The sequence below is a fragment of the Salmo salar genome, chromosome ssa05 (genome assembly GCF_905237065.1).
Source record: "Salmo salar chromosome ssa05, Ssal_v3.1, whole genome shotgun sequence".
Taxonomy (NCBI): Eukaryota; Metazoa; Chordata; class Actinopteri; order Salmoniformes; family Salmonidae; genus Salmo; species Salmo salar.
Genome location: NC_059446.1, coordinates 63,479,867 through 63,502,910, shown reverse-complemented (window position 1 = coordinate 63,502,910; position 23,044 = coordinate 63,479,867). Strand labels below are relative to the sequence as shown.

At 44.5% G+C, this 23,044-nt stretch overlaps 1 protein-coding gene across 2 annotated transcripts; it reads left to right on the top strand.

Annotated features, from left to right (window-relative positions):
• The first annotated feature begins 171 nt into the window (after nt 1–171).
• Nucleotides 172–22,961, top strand: LOC106605402 (uncharacterized). Of its 2 annotated transcripts, none has more exons than XM_014201003.2 (11): nt 172–369; nt 10,008–10,076; nt 11,194–11,214; nt 11,325–11,603; nt 14,314–14,434; nt 14,723–14,898; nt 15,640–15,779; nt 16,048–16,195; nt 16,684–16,865; nt 16,963–17,052; nt 17,221–22,961. In XM_014201003.2, the coding sequence occupies exons 2-11, from the start codon at nt 10,022–10,024 to the stop codon at nt 18,211–18,213; spliced, it is 2,205 nt and encodes a 734-aa protein (XP_014056478.2). In that variant the 5' UTR covers nt 172–369; nt 10,008–10,021; the 3' UTR covers nt 18,214–22,961. The 2 variants fall into 2 exon arrangements, with proteins under 2 accessions (XP_014056478.2, XP_014056479.2); XM_014201004.2 differs by lacking the exon at nt 172–369 and adding an exon at nt 458–606.
• Nucleotides 22,962–23,044: the final 83 nt, after the last annotated feature.

Genomic DNA, 23,044 nt, shown 5'->3' with positions numbered 1-23,044 from the left:
TCTCAGCTGAGTAGCCTATACACAATGCAGCTATTATAACGTTTTGTTACAAGGAAGATAAATTCCTTCAGTTAAAAAGACAAACAACCAGCAACCATTGCCTTGCTTGGGGCAATCGAATCCGGTGTTTACCGACAATAGTCGAGCGGCTCCGACCGAGAGCAAAAGCCGACATATTCTGAGCATCTTCAAATGTTCAGCCCCAGTCGTCAAGTGCTGCTCTTGGGGGGCGAGGTTGAGAGGGAGGGTGACGCCAAGAAGGGAGAGAAATACATGCATCAATAGGCTAGGCTACATATTTCTCCTCCTACAATCCCGTTATAACGTTGCCTACTCTGTCAATACGGAGGAGATAGTGTGAATTTAAAGGTGAGTGAGCTGAGGGGATAATTATTTCTTACATGTGTGGTGGATGTGATGAGATTCTTCAAATAAATTCGCCGCCTTGTGCGTGACGGGTTAAATTCTGCAGTTTTTGGTGAGATGCTGGTGAGGGTGTCTGTTGGCTTTCCTGCATATTGAGATGTTAGGTTAATAGCCGATTATTATCCGATAAGGGCTTTATTTGATGAAAACAGGGCGTGCTTGTTCCGGAGAAGATAAAAGGTGAGACAATTGTGATTAGGTTTTCACGTTTATTGGGAGGAACGATTAAACAGACTACGCGCTTCATCGGGATGGTGGTATGATGGGACACGCATTCAATAAGGCATTACCATGCTAATTTCACAGTCTGCTCTACAGAATGCCACACAAGGAGGAAATCATTAGGCTACACAGGTTGGATAGGCTAGAGCCGGTCCAATGCCAATCTCTATTTATGACCATTTAGATTAGGCCTATAGCCTAATGTAAGACATTGCTTCAGAATTTGAGCCTTAGCCTATGATAAGAAAACATGTCTGAAACAATGTAGCCTGACAGGGATATGCAGTAGGCTATGTTATTTGAAATATCCCTGAATATTCCCATCATGGAATGCAATACGTCGCCTTAATTCGCAGCACCTGTTCATGCATGTAGAGATGAATTGTATGACTCAGTTTGGTCCTGTAAGATTATTAATGCATAATCCACATCTAATCAATGCAAATGAGTAGCCTACGGATCCTGTCTCTAATCAGTATATCTTAATATGTAGGACAATTATTTTTTTAAATAAAATGGTTTAGCCTATACTGAATCCTTTATAAGCATCCATCCATTCTAAATTGAACGATGTGCTCCTGCAGCATGTACCGGCGCGCTGCTCTCTCCGGTGCTGTACGGTGTCGCCCCCGCCGCTTACATGTTGATGACATATGGTGGCCTGAGTCTGCGCTGCCTGCATGTTACATTTGCCAACAGTTCAGCTACATGGCAGTATAGTACAGTACGGTGTGTGCTGCTGGTCATCAGTCATCACCCGATCGCTGTTCAGGGATGGCCTTGGCCTGTATGTCACTGCTATTCAAGCCTTTGTATGCTCTGAGGTTCATCTGTTGGGATTTTATGAACACGTGTTTGTCTTGTACACAAGACACTTTAATCAAAAGATGTGGGGATATTCCCATGTCTTGTTACTGTTAGGAGGGCATTCTTTTAATATGTTCTGGTTAAGATAGAAACACCTTACACACCTATTTGTCTTTCCTCTCTGTCTCTAATTTGTCACATATATATTTGTATTGGAAGACTGTAAAGTGGAAGTGAGGATGATTGATTTATTACTAGCGCCTGTAATGGCCTATTTTCAACTGTCACCATTAGGAAAGGATGAAGCTACATCTCATCGGTGAGTTGTCTTTCTATGTCCTCACTTAAAAGACAATGATGAGTTGAGGATAAGGACATTTACTGGAGCTCTCCTCCCCCTCATGACCTCTGATCTGACAAGATCTGACAGGTGAATGCAATACGGTGGAAACCTGTCCACTCCTTTCATATATGAGAGTGAGAGAGAGACTGACGGAGAGAGAGACTGAGAGGGGCGCTGAGAGATAGAGAAATACACAGAGAGAGAGAGAAAGACAGAGAGAGATAGAGAGATAGAGAGAAATACACAGAGAGAGGGGGAGAAAGAGATATACAGTGAGATAGAGACATGGACCTAGACATAGAGAGAGATAGAGATAATATTTTTTTAGAGTACTTAAAGAAGGGAAGGCGGTGGATAAATGAAGTGTCAGTCTATGTCTGTGTGATATGAGACCTCATCCATCATCCCTTTTGATTTACACCACACTTCCAGGCAGGCAGCCCAGGGCTGCATCTCAACAGTCTAAAGTGGCTTCTTCCCCTTGTCTCCTTTCTTTTATCCGTCTCCTTGCCACAGGATGGATAAAAGCAATATGGTTGATGTGTATTGTTGGGAATCTGCTTTCACCTATCAAGTAGTTTTACACTCATCAGAGCAGATGAAGGAAAGGAGACAAGGAGAGGAAGCCTCTTAAGACTATTGAGATGCACCCGTTGTCATTTTAACTAACCAGAAAGCCATGACCTCCAGTAAACCACCTAAAGTAAACATTCAGCCTGTGTCCTGTTCTGTTGGCGCAGTGATACCTTTTGCTTTTCTGACACTTCATGATTTAAAAATGTATTTTCTGATGAGGGAAAGAGGGAGAGAGGGAGCGAATATTGGTCATGTGTGTTTGTGCCTACGGGATTTATGGACAAGTGTGTGTGCATATGTGTGTGCATGTGTGTGTGTGTGTGTCTTGTATTGTATCTAATGTGTGTGTGTGTGTTTGGGTTGTGCATTTCCTTGCAGCCTGACTGGATACTTTGCCTTCACTACAGCGACAGAAGTATTAGGGGATAGATGCACCGACCGCTGGGGTTATGTAAGCCAAGGAGAATGAAGGAAATGATGTGAAGGTGAAGGAATGAAGGACAGACAGACAGAGACATCTTTGTGGGGTTCATGCATCTGCAGTCATTGAAGGCTTTTCCGCCTCTTTAAAGGAGCTCAACAAAGGCCTGTCTGTACCTCCTCCTCGCTCCCTTCTCAGTGACCAGAGACTCAGAGTTTGCGTCCCAAATGGCACCCTATTCCCTATATAGTGCCCTACTTTTATTCAGAGCCGTATGGACCCTGGTCAAAAGTAGTGGACTACTAAGTGAATAGGGTGCCATTTGGAACAAATCCCACATCTCAGATGAAGACAGACACAGTCTTTGAGTTCAGAGTGGGATGCTGCTGGAGCTGAGATTATATAAGATAAGGAGGAGGAGAGGGTGAAAGGGGGCATGACAGGAGAAAGAGAGAGAGAGGAAGAGAAAGAGAGGGAGGGAGAGAAGGAGAGAAAAGAAGAAAGAGAGGGAAGGACAGAGGAGGCATAGCAGAAATGGAATGGGAAATAAAGAGAGAAGAGAGGCATAGAGAGAGTGGCATGAGGCAGAACAGGAAATAGAATGAGAAAAGATAGAAGGACAGAAAGCAGGAGAGGAGAGAAAGTAACAGCTGAGTCAGACAGAGAAAAAGAGAGAAAGGGACAAATTGGAAGATAGATGAGAAGATGATGCAGGAAAGGAAAGAGGATAAGAGATGTGGGAAGAAACAGAGAGAAAAGGGGAGGCAGGAAAATAAAATAAAGAGAGAGTGAAATACATGACAGATAGAGAGGTACTGATAGAGAGGTACTGATAGAGAGGTACTGATAGAGAGGTACTGATAGAGAGGTACTGATAGAGAGGTACTGATAGAGAGGTACTGATAGAGAGGTACTGATAGAGAGGGACTGATAGAGAGGTACTGATAGAGAGGTACTGATAGAGAGGTACTGATAGAGAGGTACTGATAGAGAGGGACTGATAGAGAGGGACTGATAGAGAGGTACTGATAGAGAGGTACTGATAGAGAGGGACTGATAGAGAGGTACTGATAGAGAGGTACTGATAGAGAGGTACTGATAGAGAGGGACTGATAGAGAGGTACTGATAGAGAGGTACTGATAGAGAGGGACTGATAGAGAGGTACTGATAGAGAGGTACTGATAGAGAGGGACTGATAGAGAGGTACTGATAGAGAGGTACTGATAGAGAGGTACTGATAGAGAGGGACTGATAGAGAGGTACTGATAGAGAGGGACTGATAGAGAGGTACTGATAGAGAGGTACTGATAGAGAGGTACTGATAGAGAGGGACTGATAGAGAGGTACTGATAGAGAGGGACTGATAGAGAGGTACTGATAGAGAGGTACTGATAGAGAGGTACTGATAGAGAGGTACTGATAGAGAGGGACTGAGGAAGGAAGAGAGAGTGACAGATAGAGAAGGACTGATAGAGAGGTACTGATAGAGAGGTACTGATAGAGAGGTACTGATAGAGAGGTACTGATAGAGAGGTACTGATAGAGAGGGACTGAGGAAGGAAGAGAGAGTGACAGATAGAGCAGTCTAGGTGAATAGGTGACAGAAAGAGAGAGAGATACAGAAAGATGAAGGGAGGAAAAGAGGGAGGGAGGGAGTGAAGGGTAGCAGATGGCCCAGTCCGGCAGCCCATGGTTAAAAGCCCAAAGGAGAGGAGGCATGTGTGTGTGTGTGTGTGTGTGTGTGTGTGTGTGTGTGTGTGTGTGTGTGTGTGTGTGTGTGTGTGTGTGTGTGTGTGTGTGTGTGTGTGTGTGTGTGTGTGTCACTGTAAACCCAGTGAGGCGAGCACCAGGGTGTTGTTTCCTTTACAAAAAAACATGTCAAATTTGTTCTAAAACTACTGACTCGCCGGTCTGCGTTTTGATTTGTTCACATGTAAAACATGTATGTGAAATGTCACAGGTGTTTGAAAACGACATGTTTGACTCATGTGAATGTTTTTATTTTACGTGACCCCTTTCCCCGTGATTCGTTTATACGTGTGTTCACACGTGTCCATAACCATGTGTTTTATCACATGTTCCTTTCACATGTGATTCTTTTTGTTTTTTTGTAAGGTTTCTGGCCCCAAACGATTCGAAAAACTATTTTTTCCTCCTTAAATGGAGTAGAAGATCTTGGATTATCTGCTTCACAGGTCCTCTAAAAACAGCAGGACAGATACATTCCCCTTATGAACATGTTTCACAGCCCTGTGTTCACACATTATAACATCACATCCAACTTTATTTGTCACATGTGCCGAATACAACAGACCTTACAGTGAAATGCTGAATACAACAGACCTTACAGTGAAATGCTGAATACAACAGACCTTACAGTGAAATGCCGAATACAACAGACCTTACAGTGAAATGCTGAATACAACAGACCTTACAGTGAAATGCCGAATACAACAGACCTTACAGTGAAATGCTGAATACAACAGACCTTACAGTGAAATGCCGAATACAACAGACCTTACAGTGAAATGCCGAATACAACAGACCTTACAGTGAAATGCCGAATACAAGAGACCTTACAGTGAAATGCCGAATACAACAGACCTTACAGTGAAATGCCGAATACAACAGACCTTACAGTGAAATGCCGAATACAACAGACCTTACAGTGAAATGCCGAATACAACAGAACTTACAGTGAAATGCCGAATACAACAGACCTTACAGTGAAATGCCGAATACAACAGACCTTACAGTGAAATGCCGAATACAACAGACCTTACAGTGAAATGCTGAATACAACAGACCTTACAGTGAAATGCCGAATACAACAGACCTTACAGTGAAATGCCGAATACAACAGACCTTACAGTGAAATGCTGAATACAACAGACCTTACAGTGAAATGCTGAATACAACAGACCTTACAGTGAAATGCTGAATACAACAGACCTTACAGTGAAATGCCGAATACAACAGACCTTACAGTGAAATGCTGAATACAACAGACCTTACAGTGAAATGCCGAATACAACAGACCTTACAGTGAAATGCCGAATACAACAGACCTTACAGTGAAATGCTGAATACAACAGACCTTACAGTGAAATGCCGAATACAACAGACCTTACAGTGAAATGCTGAATACAACAGACCTTACAGTGAAATGCTGAATACAACAGACCTTACAGTGAAATGCCGAATACAACAGACCTTACAGTGAAATGCTGAATACAACAGACCTTACAGTGAAATGCTGAATACAACAGACCTTACAGTGAAATGCTGAATACAACAGACCTTACAGTGAAATGCCGAATACAACAGACCTTACAGTGAAATGCCGAATACAACAGACCTTACAGTGAAATGCTGAATACAACAGACCTTACAGTGAAATGCCGAATACAACAGACCTTACAGTGAAATGCTGAATACAACAGACCTTACAGTGAAATGCCGAATACAACAGACCTTACAGTGAAATGCCGAATACAACAGACCTTACAGTGAAATGCCGAATACAACAGACCTTACAGTGAAATGCCGAATACAACAGACCTTACAGTGAAATGCCGAATACAACAGACCTTACAGTGAAATGCCGAATACAACAGACCTTACAGTGAAATGCCGAATACAACAGACCTTACAGTGAAATGCCGAATACAACAGACCTTACAGTGAAATGCCGAATACAACAGACCTTACAGTGAAATGCCGAATACAACAGACCTTACAGTGAAATGCCGAATACAACAGACCTTACAGTGAAATGCCGAATACAACAGACCTTACAGTGAAATGCCGAATACAACAGACCTTACAGTGAAATGCCGAATACAACAGACCTTACAGTGAAATGCCGAATACAACAGACCTTACAGTGAAATGCCGAATACAACAGACCTTACAGTGAAATGCCGAATACAAGAGACCTTACAGTGAAATGCCGAATACAACAGACCTTACAGTGAAATGCCGAATACAACAGACCTTACAGTGAAATGCCGAATACAACAGACCTTACAGTGAAATGCCGAATACAACAGAACTTACAGTGAAATGCCGAATACAACAGACCTTACAGTGAAATGCCGAATACAACAGACCTTACAGTGAAATGCCGAATACAACAGACCTTACAGTGAAATGCCGAATACAACAGACCTTACAGTGAAATGCCGAATACAACAGACCTTACAGTGAAATGCCGAATACAACAGACCTTACAGTGAAATGCCGAATAGAACAGACCTTACAGTGAAATGCCGAATACAACAGACCTTACAGTGAAATGCCGAATACAACAGACCTTACAGTGAAATGCCGAATACAACAGACCTTACAGTGAAATGCCGAATACAACAGACCTTACAGTGAAATGCCGAATACAACAGACCTTACAGTGAAATGCCGAATACAACAGACCTTACAGTGAAATGCCGAATACAACAGACCTTACAGTGAAATGCTGAATACAACAGACCTTACAGTGAAATGCTGAATACAACAGACCTTACAGTGAAATGCTGAATACAACAGACCTTACAGTGAAATGCTGAATACAACAGGTGTAGATCTTACAGTGAAATGTTTACTTACAAGCCCTTAACCAACAATGCAGTTTTAAGAAAATACATGTTTTTATTAGTATGTAATTGTTCAGTAATAAGAACACAGCAAGGTGTCCCCGACGCCATGTCCCGGCAGAATCAACCTATACAGACAGAACATGGCTGAACCAAGGGGTCACAACTGATGTGTGCTTGTTGCTGGTGTTGTCGGAGGGACCCTCTCCTCTGGGGCTCCGCTGTGTCCTGTCTTTTGTTTCAGATGTAATCAAATGACTGTGCTTTCAGGCTATGGTAGTGGCTCGGCTCTCTGCGCAGTGCAGGGTGTAAGAGGCTGGGAGAGAGAGAAAAAGAGAGAGAGAGAAACAGAGAGAGGAGAAGATTGGATAAGAGTGTCTCGTAGCAGAGAGAGATGGTGGTTGTGGAATTATGACATTATCACATGCTAATTGTCCTCATTAACAAATGAGAGCAGCAGGTTTTCTGCTCCTGCCAACAGATCAGGTCTCTGCAGATGGCTTAATGCTTCCTGCTTTGTACACACATTCTCTTTCTCTCTCTCTCTCTCTCTCTCTCTCTCTCTCTCTCTCTCTCACACACACACTTACGCACGCACGCACACACACACACACACACACACACACACACACACACACACACACACACACACACACACACACACACACACACACACACACACACACACACACACACACACACACAGACTAAAAACAGTTCAGGCCTGCTATCTACTTTCATCTCTAGCGTTCAGGATCGCAGTGTCTTACAGTGTTTACACTCCTGATTAAGCATCCTGTTGCAGAATGTTTGCTGGGAGGGTGGATGCTTTGCTGCTTAATCTCAGCACCTCAATGGCATGCCCTACAGAGTAGAAAGAGCAGCTGTCCAAAAGGTGTTGCAAAGCACTGCAAAACGTTTAAATCCTGAACGCAGGACTATCAATAAATACAGCTACAGGCCTGCACTCAGGGGAACTAGTTCAATCTGCCGCTACAGATGTAGGATCTTCTTTTGATCACCCTGTTGCATGATAACTTTCCTTCTATGCAGGACATTTAAAATGTGTGCTGTATTTGAGGTTTCAAAGGGATTCTGAAGTTTGTAATTTCCACTTTGAAATTTCAGACTTGATTTTCACTAGAAAAATGTATCAGCTCCTACAAAAATGTCCATTCATTATAATCCACATAATAATTCACATTTCATGTTGCTGCTGGATTATTTTCCTGCTGTAGCAAACTGTCCTGACTAGTTCTTCCCTTGATGTCTCTCATCTGTAGTCTCACCTCACCCAGAGGCTGCTCAGATCATCATAACCCTCTCAATGCTCCAATGTATCAGTATTCTCCCAGACTCAGCACATTTTTAGACACACACACACACACACACACACACACACACACACACACACACACACACACACACACACACACACACACACACACACACACACACACACACACACACACACACACACACACACACGCGCATGCATGCGAGCACACAGACAAATACACGCACACACTTCCCTCTTCTCAAGGTCCTGAGGAAGGAAAAGGTGGATCTCTGTTTGAAACCCAGCCAAGCAATTACCCAGATCCCCCCCCAGTCCCAATTACCATTCATTATTCCCAGGCTGTTTTAATTCAGGCATGTTCACTGACACCTAATCAATATACCAATCCCTGTCTGGAATCCAGTGGGAGCTTATGGCGTCCTTGGGTGTATTATCCAGGAACCAAACAGACGCAAACAGGCCAAAATGGGAAGGACTAACCTGAACTTGTCCAATAAGAAACACTCCTTTTCTTTGCAAAATGTTTCTGTTGCAAAACATTTTGCTATGGTTTGCTACGGTGAGCACTAATGAATACACCCCTAGTTTAAAAACTCAAACAAGCTCCAATGTGCCTTTAAAGGGGAGGGAATATGAAAAATAATAGGTTATTGTTGTTGTTGTTGTTTTTGTTGTTGCAATAAATTCATTTATATTTCAATCTTAAAGCCCCTCTTTCTTGCAGCTTGGTAGTGGAAATCAACTATTGAATTGAAATGGGAACTATTTACTGGTTTGATGGATTGCTTTCATGATGGAAGGGGGGAAAGATGTATTTTTTGAAAGATATCAGAGGAAACACACACACACACACACACACACACACACACACACACACACACACACACACACACACACACACACACACACACACACACACACACACACACACACACTGCATTCACTCCTCTGGTGAAGTCAGACAAGCTAAGTGATCCAAAGGACATCCTCTCGGCTCCACTTCATGCGATGATGTCACCATGAGATGATGTCACCACCACAACATTCTATCATTATCTATGAATTAGCTAAGGGAGCACCTCCCTCACCCTCACCCTCACCCTCACCCTCACCCAGCCAAACACAATCAGATGGAGAAACAGAAAGAACAGGTGAGGGAGGAGAAGAGGATGTAGAGGTGACAGATAGAGAGAGGGGAGAGAGAGAGAGAGAGAGAGAGAGAGAGGCATTCTATTCTAATGTGCCACTTATCAAACACCATTTTTATTTATACTCTATCTTTCCTTTATCTAATCTTCCCTTCATCTCCTTCTTTCCAGAGCCAGGAGATCTGATGAAGATGAAGACAGTCAGTGTGGTGGTGGTGCTGAGCTTGCTGCTCTGCTCAGGTATGTCGTGTCCAGAGCAGTGTGGATGTGTCCAAAGTAGTGTGGATGTGTCCAGAGTAGTGTGGATGTGTCCAGAGTAGTGTGGATGTGTCCAGAGTAGTGTGTGTGTGTCCAGAGTAGTGTGTGTGTATCCAGAGTAGTGTGGATGTGTCCAGAGTAGTGTGTGTGTATCCAGAGTAGTGTGGATGTGTCCAGAGTAGTGTGGATGTGTCCAGAGTAGTGTGGATGTGTCCAGAGTAGTGTGTGTGTATCCAGAGTAGTGAGGATGTGTCCAGAGTAGTGTGTGTGTATCCAGAGTAGTGTGGATGTGTCCAGAGTAGTGTGGATGTGTCCAGAGTAGTGTGTGTGTCCAGATCAGTGTGTGTGTGTGTGTCCAGAGTAGTGTGGATGTGTCCAGAGTAGTGTGTGTGTCCAGAGTAGTGTGTGTGTCCAGATCAGTGTGTGTGTGTGTGTCCAGAGTAGTGTGTGTGTGTGTCCAGAGTAGTGTGTGTGTGTCCAGATCAGTGTGTGTGTGTCCAGAGTAGTGTGTGTGTGTCCAGAGTAGTGTGGATGTGTCCAGAGTAGTGTGTGTGTATCCAGAGTAGTGTGGATGTGTCCAGAGTAGGTGTGTGTGTATCCAGAGTAGTGTGTGTGTGTGTCCAGAGTAGTGTGTGTGTGTCCAGATCAGTGTGTGTGTGTCCAGATCAGTGTGTGTGTGTCCAGAGTAGTGTGGATGTGTCCAGAGTAGTGTGGATGTGTCCAGATCAGTGTGTGTGTATCCAGATCAGTGTGTGTGTGTCCAGAGTAGTGTGGATGTGTCCAGATCAGTGTGTGTGTGTCCAGATCAGTGTGTGTGTGTCCAAATCAGTGTGTGTGTGTCCAGATCAGTGTGTGTGTCCAGAGTAGTGTGTGTGTCCAGAGCAGTATGTGTGTGTCCAGAGTAGTGTGTGTGTCCAGTGTAGTGTGTGTGTCCAGATCAGTGTGTGTGTCCAGATCAGTGTGTGTGTCCAGAGCAGTGTGTGTCCAGAGTAGTGTGTGTGTGTGTATAGTTATCGGTCATATATCAAACATATTTGATGAATTACATTTCTATGCATAAATATGAAATAACAGCAACCTCTTTTCTCTTTGTCCATAGCTCTGACGGCCCCTTTGAAAGGTAAGCATCCCTGCCATCTGTTATCAATGCATCATTAGTTATGATATAGTACTAAGCTTTGTGATGCATTTCTGTGGAAATGTTAAACATACCCTCCCACCACCTCCCAGGTAAAGAAGACTCCCAGCAGACCATGTTCTTTGGGGAGGACTTCCATCTGCATCTGTCCTCTCTGGCTGCAGAGGTTTTGTTCCAGCCCAGTAATGCCAAGGCGGGGCTTGAGGTGGTCCTGATGCGGGGTGGGTCCGTGGTCGGTAACCGTGCCAAGCTCAACAGTCAGCTCAGTCACCTGATCCTAGCGAATGTGGGTGAGGAGGACGAGGGGACATACTCGGTGAAGAACAACGAACATCTGGAAGAGGTCCGACGCATCACACTCATCGTCAGAGGTATGGGGTCTGAGTGTGTGTGTTGGCAGTAGGAAAGTTGCTCTCTGGGAGGAACGTTGGAAGTAGGAAAGTTGCTCTCTGGGAGGAACGTTGGAAGTAGGAAAGTTTCTCTCTGGGAGGAGGGTTGGAAGTAGGAAAGTTGCTCTCTGGGAGGAAGGTTGGAAGTAGGAAAGTTGCTCTCTGGGAGGAACGTTGGAAGTAGGAAAGTTTCTCTCTGGGAGGAGGGTTGGAAGTAGGAAAGTTGCTCTCTGGGAGGAAGGTTGGAAGTAGGAAAGTTTCTCTCTGGGAGGAGGGTTGGAAGTAGGAAAGTTGCTCTCTGGGAGGAAGGTTGGAAGTAGGAAAGTTTCTCTCTGGGAGGAACGTTGGAAGTAGGAAAGTTGCTCTCTGGGAGGAAGGTTGGAAGTAGGAAAGTTGCTCTCTGGGAGGAACGTTGGAAGTAGGAAAGTTTCTCTCTGGGAGGAGGGTTGGAAGTAGGAAAGTTGCTCTCTGGGAGGAAGGTTGGAAGTAGGAAAGTTGCTCTCTGGGAGGAACGTTGGAAGTAGGAAAGTTTCTCTCTGGGAGGAGGGTTGGAAGTAGGAAAGTTGCTCTCTGGTAGGAAGGTTGGAAGTAGGAAAGTTTCTCTCTGGTAGGAAGGTTGGAAGTAGGAAAGTTTCTCTCTGGGAGGAAGGTTGGAAGTAGGAAAGTTGCTCTCTGGGAGGAATGTTGGAAGTAGGAAATTTTCTCTCTGGGAGGAAGGTTGGAAGTAGGAAAGTTGCTCTCTGGGAGGAACGTTGGAAGTAGGACATTTTCTCTCTGGGAGGAAGGTTGGAAGTAGGAAAGTTGCTCTCTGGGAGGAAGGTTGGAAGTAGGAAAGTTTCTCTCTGGGAGGAAGGTTGGAAGTAGGAAAGTTGCTCTCTGGGAGGAATGTTGGAAATAGGAAAGTTGCTCTCTGGGAGGAAGGTTGGAAATAGGAAAGTTGCTCTCTGGGAGGAATGTTGGAAATAGGAAAGTTGCTCTCTGGGAGGAAGGTTGGAAATAGGAAAGTTGCTCTCTGGGAGGAATGTTGGAAATAGGAAAGTTGCTCTCTGGGAGGAAGGTTGGAAATAGGAAAGTTGCTCTCTGGGAGGAATGTTGGAAATAGGAAAGTTGCTCTCTGGGAGGAAGGTTGGAAATAGGAAAGTTGCTCTCTGGGAGGAATGTTGGAAATAGGAAAGTTGCTCTCTGGGAGGAAGGTTGGACGGTTGGAAGATCTTCATCATCAGACACCATAGTCTGCATCCCCATGGGCCCTGGTTAAAAGTACTAAATAGATAATAGGGTGCCATTTGGGATGCAGACATACTGTGCTTTTTACATTGAGTTTTGGCGTCTTGGCTCAGTCTAAATCATTAGGACTTAATTGATACTGGTGTTCTCTCTCAAACATGCTGCCCTGCTACTGTGGCTGTGTGCACTTCAAACCATCTGTCTGTCTCAGTCGAGACACAGCTTGTTTCCGCTCATTTCATGATTTAATCATGCTGTCACTTCGGTCAACAGGCCAAGCCTTTTACGGCTACACATGAGCACTGCTGTATTAGTGTAGTACAGCCCTATTGGCTAGCACAGCAGCAATGTTCTGAACAGCACTAAGTATCTGACTGTAATGGGATGAGGAAGACCCAGTTTGCGTCCAAAATGGCACCCTAATCTCTATACAGTGCACTACTTTTGACTAGGGCCCATATAGGAGCTCCCAAGTAGTGTAGCGGTCTAAGGCACTGCATCTCAGTGCAAGAGTCGTCACTGCAGTCCCTGGTTTGAATCCAGGCTGCATCACATCCGGATGTGATTGGGAGTCCCATAGGGCAGCTCAGCGTCGTCTGTGTCCGGCCGGGGTAGGCCGTCATTGTAAATAAGAATTTGTTCTTAAAGGACTTGCCTAGTTAAATAAAAATAAAAAGGTATAGGGAATAGTGTGCCGTTTGGGACACAGATACACACAGTCAGAGAGGAATGATGACTCGGTGATGCTGAGAAGACTGAGCTTTGCTCTGCATGGATTGGTGTTCCAGGCTGTCTATATTGCAGTCACACTGCACGCAACAACCAATGGTTTTATGCCACGTCATTGACTTTGCAGTTGTGCATCAGAGTGCTATATTAGTTGATGCAGTTGATGCAACTGTGTGGAGCTCGCTAGCTGTGTGGCGCTGGCTAGCTGTGTGGAGCTGGCTAGCTGTGTGGAGCTGGCTAGCTGTGTGGAGCTGGCTAGCTGTGTGGAGCTGGCTAGCTGTGTGGAGCTGGCTAGCTGTGTGCAGCTGGCTAGCTGTGTGGAGCCTTGACAGCACCATATGGGGTTAACAGTGTGTGGAGAGGAGGTGTGTGTGTAGTTAACAGCGTGTTTCATACACCAGGCAGTAATTATGCAGCTATTTAACCACCCCATCCGTCCGTTCATCCCTCCCATCCGTCCGTTCATCCCTCCCATCCGTCCATCCCTGCTGTTTTTCTTCTATCTTTATCCTCCTTTTCTCTCTCTTGTTCTTCTCCTCTCTGTCATTCTCTTCTGTTTTCCTCACATGGTTCTCGCTCATTCTTTTGTCTTCCCTTTCTGTTTCTCTCTCTCTGTTTCCTGATCTCTTGTCTCCCTCTCTTTCCCATTGTCCTCCCCTTTTATACCTTCATTTCTTTCTCTTGCTCTCTGTATCTAACTGTCCCTGCCTCTCCCACCCCTTTCTCTGTCTTTTAGACTGTTCCAACGAGCAGAACATTAAGTATGGGGAGAACTACCACATCCAGCTGGCGGGGGTGGAGGCTCCCATCACCCTGGAGTATAGGCCCAGTGCTGTGGAGGCCAACCTGACCTCAAGGTACAGTTGTTTCTCTGTCAAAATGTAAACTTCTCTGCTTTCCTCAAAGGAGGATTTACCCTCTCCCATCAACATTGATTATCACGATGTAGTGGTTATTGCCATAATTTCACGGAATCGTGATATTGTGATACTATTGTGGCTGTCATGATAGTAGCATGGTTATCGCGATAACATTATCAATATGATAATTATCGTTACACCATCATTATATCATTCTGTTATTCTGATCAATATCATGACTGTTGTGATAGCAAGTTCTATTATGGTTCTCCATTAACCCTCCAGGCCGCCCCTGGTGCTGATGACCCGAGGAAGGCTCTCCAGAGACGGGTACCAGGGGCGCCTGAGTGTCAACGAGCACCGGATCACCCTCAACGCCGTGACAGGCGCCGATGAGGGAAGCTACACCGTCAGAGACACTAACATGAAGATCATGAGGAAGGTCTGCCTAAATGTCAAAGGTACATATGTTTTCATCCTCCCTCTACCTTCTGTGGCCAACCTTTACCTTGGCTTTTCTATATTGTTTCCCAACCTGCTGCAAGTTCGCTATAATGTTAGTCATCAATGGGTTTAAAGATGGAATCCGCAGTAGGGGATCAGTGACACTGTCCGCCCCACCGCTGTTTTTATTGTATTTGTTTTGTTTGGCGAAGCAGAGGTGAGGAGCGCCGCACAACCTGGTAAAACAATTGCAGTAGATATTCTGCTCTTCTATCACGCGTGCAATAATGTCAGAGGGGAAAAAACAGTGTTTGTTGTTTGCAGTAACTTCTTTGTTGTTGTACTATTGCGAACAGACGTGGCAGTTTCACCATTAAGAATTCCAGCTTTAAATTGATGTTATTTTCTGAAGTGAGTTATCTATTTTGCGTATTGTGTTACAAAATGTTTTTGTTAAATGCCCCCTCTCGCTTTTCCCCTCTCCCTCTGGATCTTCTTCTCTTCCCATCTCTTCATCCCTCTCTTCCTTTTGTCTCTCTCTTCCTCTCTTCTTTCTCTCTCTCTCTCTCTCTCTCTCTCTCTCTCTCTCTCTCTTCTTCTCTTCTCCCTATCTCTCTCTACCCGTCTGTCTCTCTCTCCCTCTGTCTCTCTGTCTCTGTCTCTCTCTCTCTCCCTCTGTCTCTCTGTCTCTGTCTCTCTCTCTCCCTCTGTCTCTCTGTCTCTCTCTCTCTCTCTCTCTCTCTCCCTCTGTCTCTCAGAACACCAGAACTTTGTGAAGCTGCCGTATGGGGGCACCCTGAAGATCAACCTGATTCTGAATGCCTCCATGGTGCATCTGTTCTACACGCCCGACTACGACTTAAAAAGCAGACAGATCCTGGACGGGGGACAGTTAACGGTACTGGAGCGGCTGATTTAAAATCACTCAAATTCTACCCTAATCCTACTCCCTATAGCGCACTGTGGGGTGGTAATAATACATTATCACTTATATGTGCTTATGAGAAGTCTTATAATGCATTATACCTGTTGGCTTGAAGTAAAGTGTTACCAAACATTTATATCCAAGTGATTTACTTTTATTTGCCAATAGTAAAAATCATCTTACACTGTTGAAGTAAAGTGATTGAACTTTTGAACCTGCCATGGCTCTTGGTTGATGATAGGTGCCAGCGGACCTGGATCTGGAGGGGCGGATCTCTCTGGATCCGTCTGTGGTTATTCTGGACCAGGTCAAGGCCAGCGACGTCGGACAGTTCAAGGTCATGGACATACTGGGGTTTCCTGTGTCCAACGTCTACCTGGAAGTGGAGGGTGAGGAGAGGGGGATGAAGGGAGGAGAGGAGAAAAGAGGAGTAGGGAGGAGCGAGGGATGGGAGGATGAAGGAGATGGAGAGGGGGATGGATGAGTGGAGTTGGCCAGTTCAGGGTCATCGAGCAACTGGAAACCAACCAGGTGTCTTACGTCTATCAGGCGGTGGAGCGTGAGGAGATGGGAGGGTCAGGGGTTGGAATGACAATGATGTACTGATAAAACACGGGAATCATTTATTAACATTATCACTCCTTTCCAACCCTTCACCTCTTTCTCCTCTCGCCTGTCTCCTCCTCACCCCCTCTCCTCTCTCCCACCTCTATCTCCTCTCCCTTTATCTCGCTCTCTTCTCTGTGTATCTCTCTCTTCTCCTCTTCTCCTCTGTCTCTCCCCTCTCTCCCCTTCGCCACGCTCCCCATCTATATTCTCTCCCTCCCCTCTTTCTCCCTTCTCCCTACTCTCCCTTCCCCTCCCCTCTCTCCTCCAGCCTACAAGCTGCCGTCCCTCTACGTGGCAATCATAGCACTGGTGGGCTTCCTGGTCCTCCTGCTGTTGGTGTGTCTGCTGTCCTGCCTGGTCAAGCAGAAGAAGAGGGCTGCCAAGGCCCGAGCCATCGAGAAGATTGCCCAAAACGCAGGCAAGGAGGATGAGGGAGATGCCTTCAGACAGGTACCGCACAGACAGAGACACTGGTGATGTCTCAAATGGCACCCTGTTCCCTATATGATGCTCAGCACTTGACATAACATGTATGTGTGGTTTCCAGGTGGTGAAGAACATTACTCAGTTTGAGGAGTCTATAGCCCAGTCCATCGACATCACAGAGAAGTCTCAGAGCACTGAGGTGGACATTAAAGTAAGTATTAGTGACGCAGTGGTTATTTCTGTCGAGATGAGGGAATTAATGATAACAACGGAAGGGGAATATTGTCAAAATAGCTGTTAAAATCTCCTTGCTCATCCTCACCTACTCTCCTGTTTTCACCCTGACCTCGACCCTCTGACCTCTGTGTGTTGACCGCAGGGTCTGGAGGTGTCGTCCAAGGAGGTGGCAGGTGGTAACCTGGAGACCAGCGACTCAGGGGTGGAGTTTAACACCACTGGCCTCCCATTGGACACTGACACTGACGTCCCCGACCAGATACCAGAATCAGAGGCTGAGACTGAGAGTGTTGCCTTCGTCCCAGAAACCAAGCCAAGCCCACCCCCGGTTACCAAACCTAGCCCGGTTCCCAAGATCAACAAAATCCCTGAACCAGCTCCTGAACCAAAGTTGACCATAACCAAACCCGTTGAGACCAAACTCAGCCCAATCCCAAGCCCGGTCTCCAAGCAGGCTCCAAGCCCCATTGCCAAAACACCTGAACCAGCCAAAACTCCTGAACCGAAAATACCTGAATTGAAAACACCTGAACCAACCAAAACTCCTGATTTTAAAACTCCTGAACCAAAAATACCTGGATTGAAAACACCTGAACCAACCAAAACTCCTGATTTGAAAACTCCTGAACCGAAAACACCTGAATTGAAAACACCTGAACCAGCCAAAACACCTATTGCTGTGTCTCCAAGCCCGGTGTCCCCTAAGCCAACCCCACCCCTGACCCCTGTCTCCAAACCAACTGCACCCCAACCATCAACCCCCGAACCCGCCAAGCTGGTGACACCAGCCCCCGAACTCCCCAAGCCGGTGACACCAACCCTGGAATCCTCCAAGCCTGTGACACCAACCCTGGAATCCCAAAAGCCTGTGACACCAATCCAGACTCCGACCCCAACCCCAATGCTGAGCCCTGAACCTGCTCCGACCACCAATGGCACACCCGAACCACCAGCACCAGCACCTGAATCCAAACCTAACACTGCTCTGGCCCCAGTGGGTCTGATCGAAAGTCCTGTCGCCAAGGCAACCCCTCCTAAAACCCCTGAGGTGGAGGTGACCGCTCCAAGTAGTCCAGCCCTTGAGGCCAAAATGGACGCCCCAGCTGAGGACAACACCGCCACCACCGCAACCTGAGAACAGTCCCTGCACTCCTCCAAGGGACACCCCACAGACCCATTATCCTATCCTCCTCCACCACTGTAGACAGACAATCGAACACCCCCTTACCAAATAAGGAAGAAATCACTGCTACTATCGAGGCTGGGACATAGATTTAACACTTCTAATGCTCGAACATGCTGTAGGTTGTTATGATAGCTAACTCACCTGTACCTAACACTAACATTATCTTTGAAATACTTTTCTCAATTCACAGATACTTTTCACAAGATAGGAAATATAATCAAGCGAGTTCCGTTTTGTCAGACGTTTTAGCTTGTTGTTTCTTTTTTAACTTTCTATGCTGCATACTCTTTTTTTAGTGTGTAAAATAGAGCATGACTGCCGGTCTGCCAACAAAATCAGTTGCAGAGTTTACAAGTAAAATGTTAAACCTAGCTACTTTAGATATTTTTACGTTCAGAGGTGTGCAGAATGGTTCCACACCCTTTTACATAGATATAGGGACAATAGAATGGCAAGTGAACATGACTCAATCTAATTCAACTACATCTATGACCACCTACTCCATTTGTGGAATGATAAAACCTTTGATGATGCCTGCTCTAATCTCAGCATGTGGAAAAATAGACCAAAACGAAAGCACGAACAGCTCGTAAATTTGCAACGGACATTTTTTATCTCATATGATGAAACCAATGACATGATTTAGCCACCCCCCAAGGACTTATAAATGTGACTATGACATAACGTTCTCGTCAAACTGTATGAATTTAAATCACCTTTCTATCAAACTGGACTGGATTCCTTCAATCTCCTTGTGACATTCTCTATAAATTTTCCTGAAACCTGGGAATCTGTAATTTCTCCTGCTGGTCCTCTGCCATCCTATTGAAACATCTAGAATGCTTGAATGATGAAACATCCTGATACAAAGGAGCATGGCATTATCCCAGCAACACTAACACCTGAATGCTGAACTCTAACATCAATACCTTCTGCTAAACTAAGTCTAACTTTTGTTTAAAATGGATGTCTCATGTGATTGCGCTCCCAACTACATGAGAGACTGTATTGGTTATAAGGTGTTGGCCAACTCTGACTGACTGTCCCAGTGGATCTCTAGAATCAGTTTAATCCAAGAGAAAGAGCTTGTTTTGATCCTTGACCTCGCCCCAGCACCTGAAGACCCCAAGGACACACCTCAGCACTTTAAGCAATCCCCAGTGAATCTTGGGAAATGTAGTGCTGATTGTTATTGTGCTTACTACAACTATGAGAGTGGGAGAGGGAGAAGAGGAGGGGTCTGGTGAGTGATGTCATTGGCTTAGACCTAACATTTAAAAAAGGAATCCTCCCTCCTCTATGTCCTTCTTTACTTCTGTCCTTCCTTCTGTCCTTCCTTCCTTCCTTCTGTACTCCCTCTTTTCCTTCCTCTCTTGCTTGCAGCAGGTAGTGAAGTACAGTATTATGGCATGGTTTCATCTGGCCGATAGATGTAGTTTTACTGTTGGTCCTGCCCTCTTGACTTCTCATTTATAGATTATGGGTCAGCCTTTATACCCCATGATGACTTATAAAAGTACAGTATGAAAAAGTATAGTCTTCCCTGAGATAATAGAACAGACCCATGTCAGACTATTCCTTGCCTACACACATCTACATGCATTACAGTCGTCTATGAGCTACATACTAGAGGCCTTGAGCCAATGGTAGATGTGCTCCACGGCTCTGATGCCTAGTATGGTGACCTCACAGTACAGTATACATGTAGTTCTGGTTATTTGCTCCAGCCTAAAACAGACACTTCACAAATAGGGTTAACCCACTAGCATCCATCCACAGTACTGGATATGATGTCATGGCATGGGTTGATGTGTTTTAATAGCCTATCCTATTGCCATTGGTCTCTCTGACTGCCCTTAAAAGGTCCTGCGAGAACTTCACTAACTATTAACTCAGTGTACCACCATCTCCAGGACTGTGCCATGAAGCCATCCGTCTTTAGTTGCTTGAAGCTATGTTGCTCTAGCCTAGATTTACAATGCAATAAGACTTCGCTGGTGGTTAAAACTCCTGTAGCCGCTATGTGTTACAGGAGGAGGTGTGCAGATACATTTTGCTTGACAAAAGACATATCTCTACCTCAGTGTTTTAACTGACCGCCGTGACAGACACCATGAATGGTACATTGAGTTCAGTGGACTACATCTAAAAGCATTTAGGATTTTTAAGAGAAGCACAAATAGGAGCCGTGTTAAGTTAACCAACACATAGAGAGTACATCCGTCTTCAACTTCAAACGATGGCCTTTCTCTTTCTAAACACTTCCACAATTCTAACACGTTTTTTAATGCTAAAATGAATATGAGAATAAAATGAAAGTTAAAAGCCATATGGTAAGATAGTGATATAGATGTTGATATGATTAGTACAGTATATGAATCATGATGAATACAGTATCTTACCATGAATACTTTAGTGTTTGAGGTGCCTAAATTCTTTGCTATATTGTCATTTAACTGATGTAAGTGATAAAAGGTCAAGGATTATGTAGAATTCTACCACTGAAGAGATTTGGCCCCACTCTCAATCTCAATCTCGATCGCAGCACTCGTCAAGCTCTGTTGTGTGGAGCCGTAACACCCATTTAGGCAATACTAGAAGCAGTGTTTAGCTGTTTCTGCACACACACACACACACACACACGCGTACACACACACGCGTACACACACGCGCGTTCACACACACACACACACACACACACACACACACACACACACACACACACACACACACACACACATAAACACTCGCTTATGACCCTGCTGACGAGGTTCAGCATTGTAAATATTGCATGTGTAAGGTTTAAAAAGTCTCCTTTCAAAGGTTGAATGTGTTTAGTGTATAGAATGGTTGTTGTATTGTACTTGATGATATAAAAAGCTAATCTAATTTCTCACCTGTGCAAAGCCTACATGCTGATTATTGAATATACTGTATACACACAAACTAATCTTCACTAACTTATAAAATACTAACTTGAACAACTGAAAATGGTAAACACAACTGAATAAGTGCATATTTTTCCGCATCACAGATCCTCGAATAGATCTCTAAAATATTTTGATTGGATTAACTTTTATTAGTACTATTTCAACCCTATGATGATAACACTCACAGTATAACGCCTTTACATAACTTATATATATATATATATATATATAAATACAGAATTATCTATGTCATTTTAAAGATAAAGACGTTTATTGCAGCATGTCCATATGATCTCCTCAAAGACAGTATTATTATTATTCAGATTTTTCCGCTTTTTTTCTGTGTGTGTGGAGGATTGATCAGTCATAGTGTTATCTTCATCCTAACGTTTGCGTGTGTGTGTGTGTGTGTTTGTGCGTGTGTGATCGTACCTGTGTGTGTGTGCGTGTGTGTGTGTGTGTGTGTGTGCGTGTGCGTGTGCGTGTGCGTGTGCGTGTGTGTGTGTGTGTGTGTGTGTGTGTGTGTTGTGCATGCGGGTGTTGGGTGCATGCGTGCGTGTGACACATCATGTTGTATCTGTGTGTAGGTATAAGACTCTAGCCTATGTGTGTGCAATGACAAAATAAAATCACAATTTCAGCTGTATGTCGACGTCATATATCCGTGCTTAGAAATGATTGTCCTCAATGATCTGCTTATCATCTAACATTTGTTTAGAAAACTATCTGTGTTTGTCCAGACTCAGTATGTGGTTAACATCACACAAACCTGCGCCTCTGAGGTGCTCTACACGGGATGACTCTCATCTTTGATTTAGTGCCTCAAATATGAAATCAAATATTCAATGGCTAGTCAGCCTATATTCTATAAATACACTCCAAGAGGCATCGTTTGGTTTATATGATGTAGGGTGGTCTCAGACTAAACAGCGGTAAAGTACTATCTGCAGACCTGACTACCCTATAGGTCTACTGTACTGTATATAGAGACACAACACAGTCAGGAGATACAGAATATTGTAGTCAGGACAGGAAGTGTTTAATATAATGCACTTCGACACTCAGTCATGATTGGAAGAGTGATAAATTACCTAGTTGCTTGGTTGTCAGGGTTTATTTGAATGTGCATTAGCATGAGATGAATAACATCATACTGAAGTGTATTGTGTAACTTGGTGAGACAGTAACTGCTGTACATCTTGGGAATTCAGTGGCACTGTTTGTATGTAAACAGCAGGTTGAATTCAAAATGGATGCCAAAGCCTAAAACAGTATTTGAGATCTAGCCCTCCTGATATGGAACTGAGATGTGCATGTGAATGAATTTTACATGTTTTATACCACTACTGTATTATAGCGCTTCCCAAAAAAGGGGGTAATGTAACAAACCTACCCTTGGTAACTACATTACCAGCACCTCCTAGTGAGCGAACTCTATTTGGAATGGTTGGTTAGTGTCTGGGTCTTGGGACCAGAAGGTTGTGGGTTCAATTCCCCCCCTGGCTGGGACAGACCCCCCCCAGATTCACTCCAGTGTTCTCATTGGCGTTCCTTTGCACTATGTGAGCGATCTCTCTCTGCCCTGATTCTGATTCTGTCTGTTCACTCCTTCTGCTGTGATGGCGTCTGTAGCGTTCTGCAGTCTGTCGATCTCCCTCCTCCCGTTTTTCACAACACACAGGCGTTTTGTAAAGGAAAGGTGTTATTTTCTTTATTTCATGTCTAAAAAAATATACGAAGAATAAACAAAAGATTATGAGAAAAAAATCTAGTGTCCTTTCCTTGTCATTGATTCTGTACTTTTCCAAAGCTTTGAATTGGTCATAATGTTATTAGGGTAGGTAGGTAGG

Bases quoted from the DNA above. Each gene is read 5' to 3' on its own strand.
- LOC106605402 (XM_014201003.2), top strand. From the start codon at position 10,022: ATGAAGATGAAGACAGTCAGTGTGGTGGTGGTGCTGAGCTTGCTGCTC. The intron at 11,604-14,313 runs GTATGGGGTCTG...TCTGTCTTTTAG, and splicing joins CATCACACTCATCGTCAGAG to ACTGTTCCAACGAGCAGAAC. The intron at 15,780-16,047 runs GTACTGGAGCGG...GGTTGATGATAG, and splicing joins TGGACGGGGGACAGTTAACG to GTGCCAGCGGACCTGGATCT.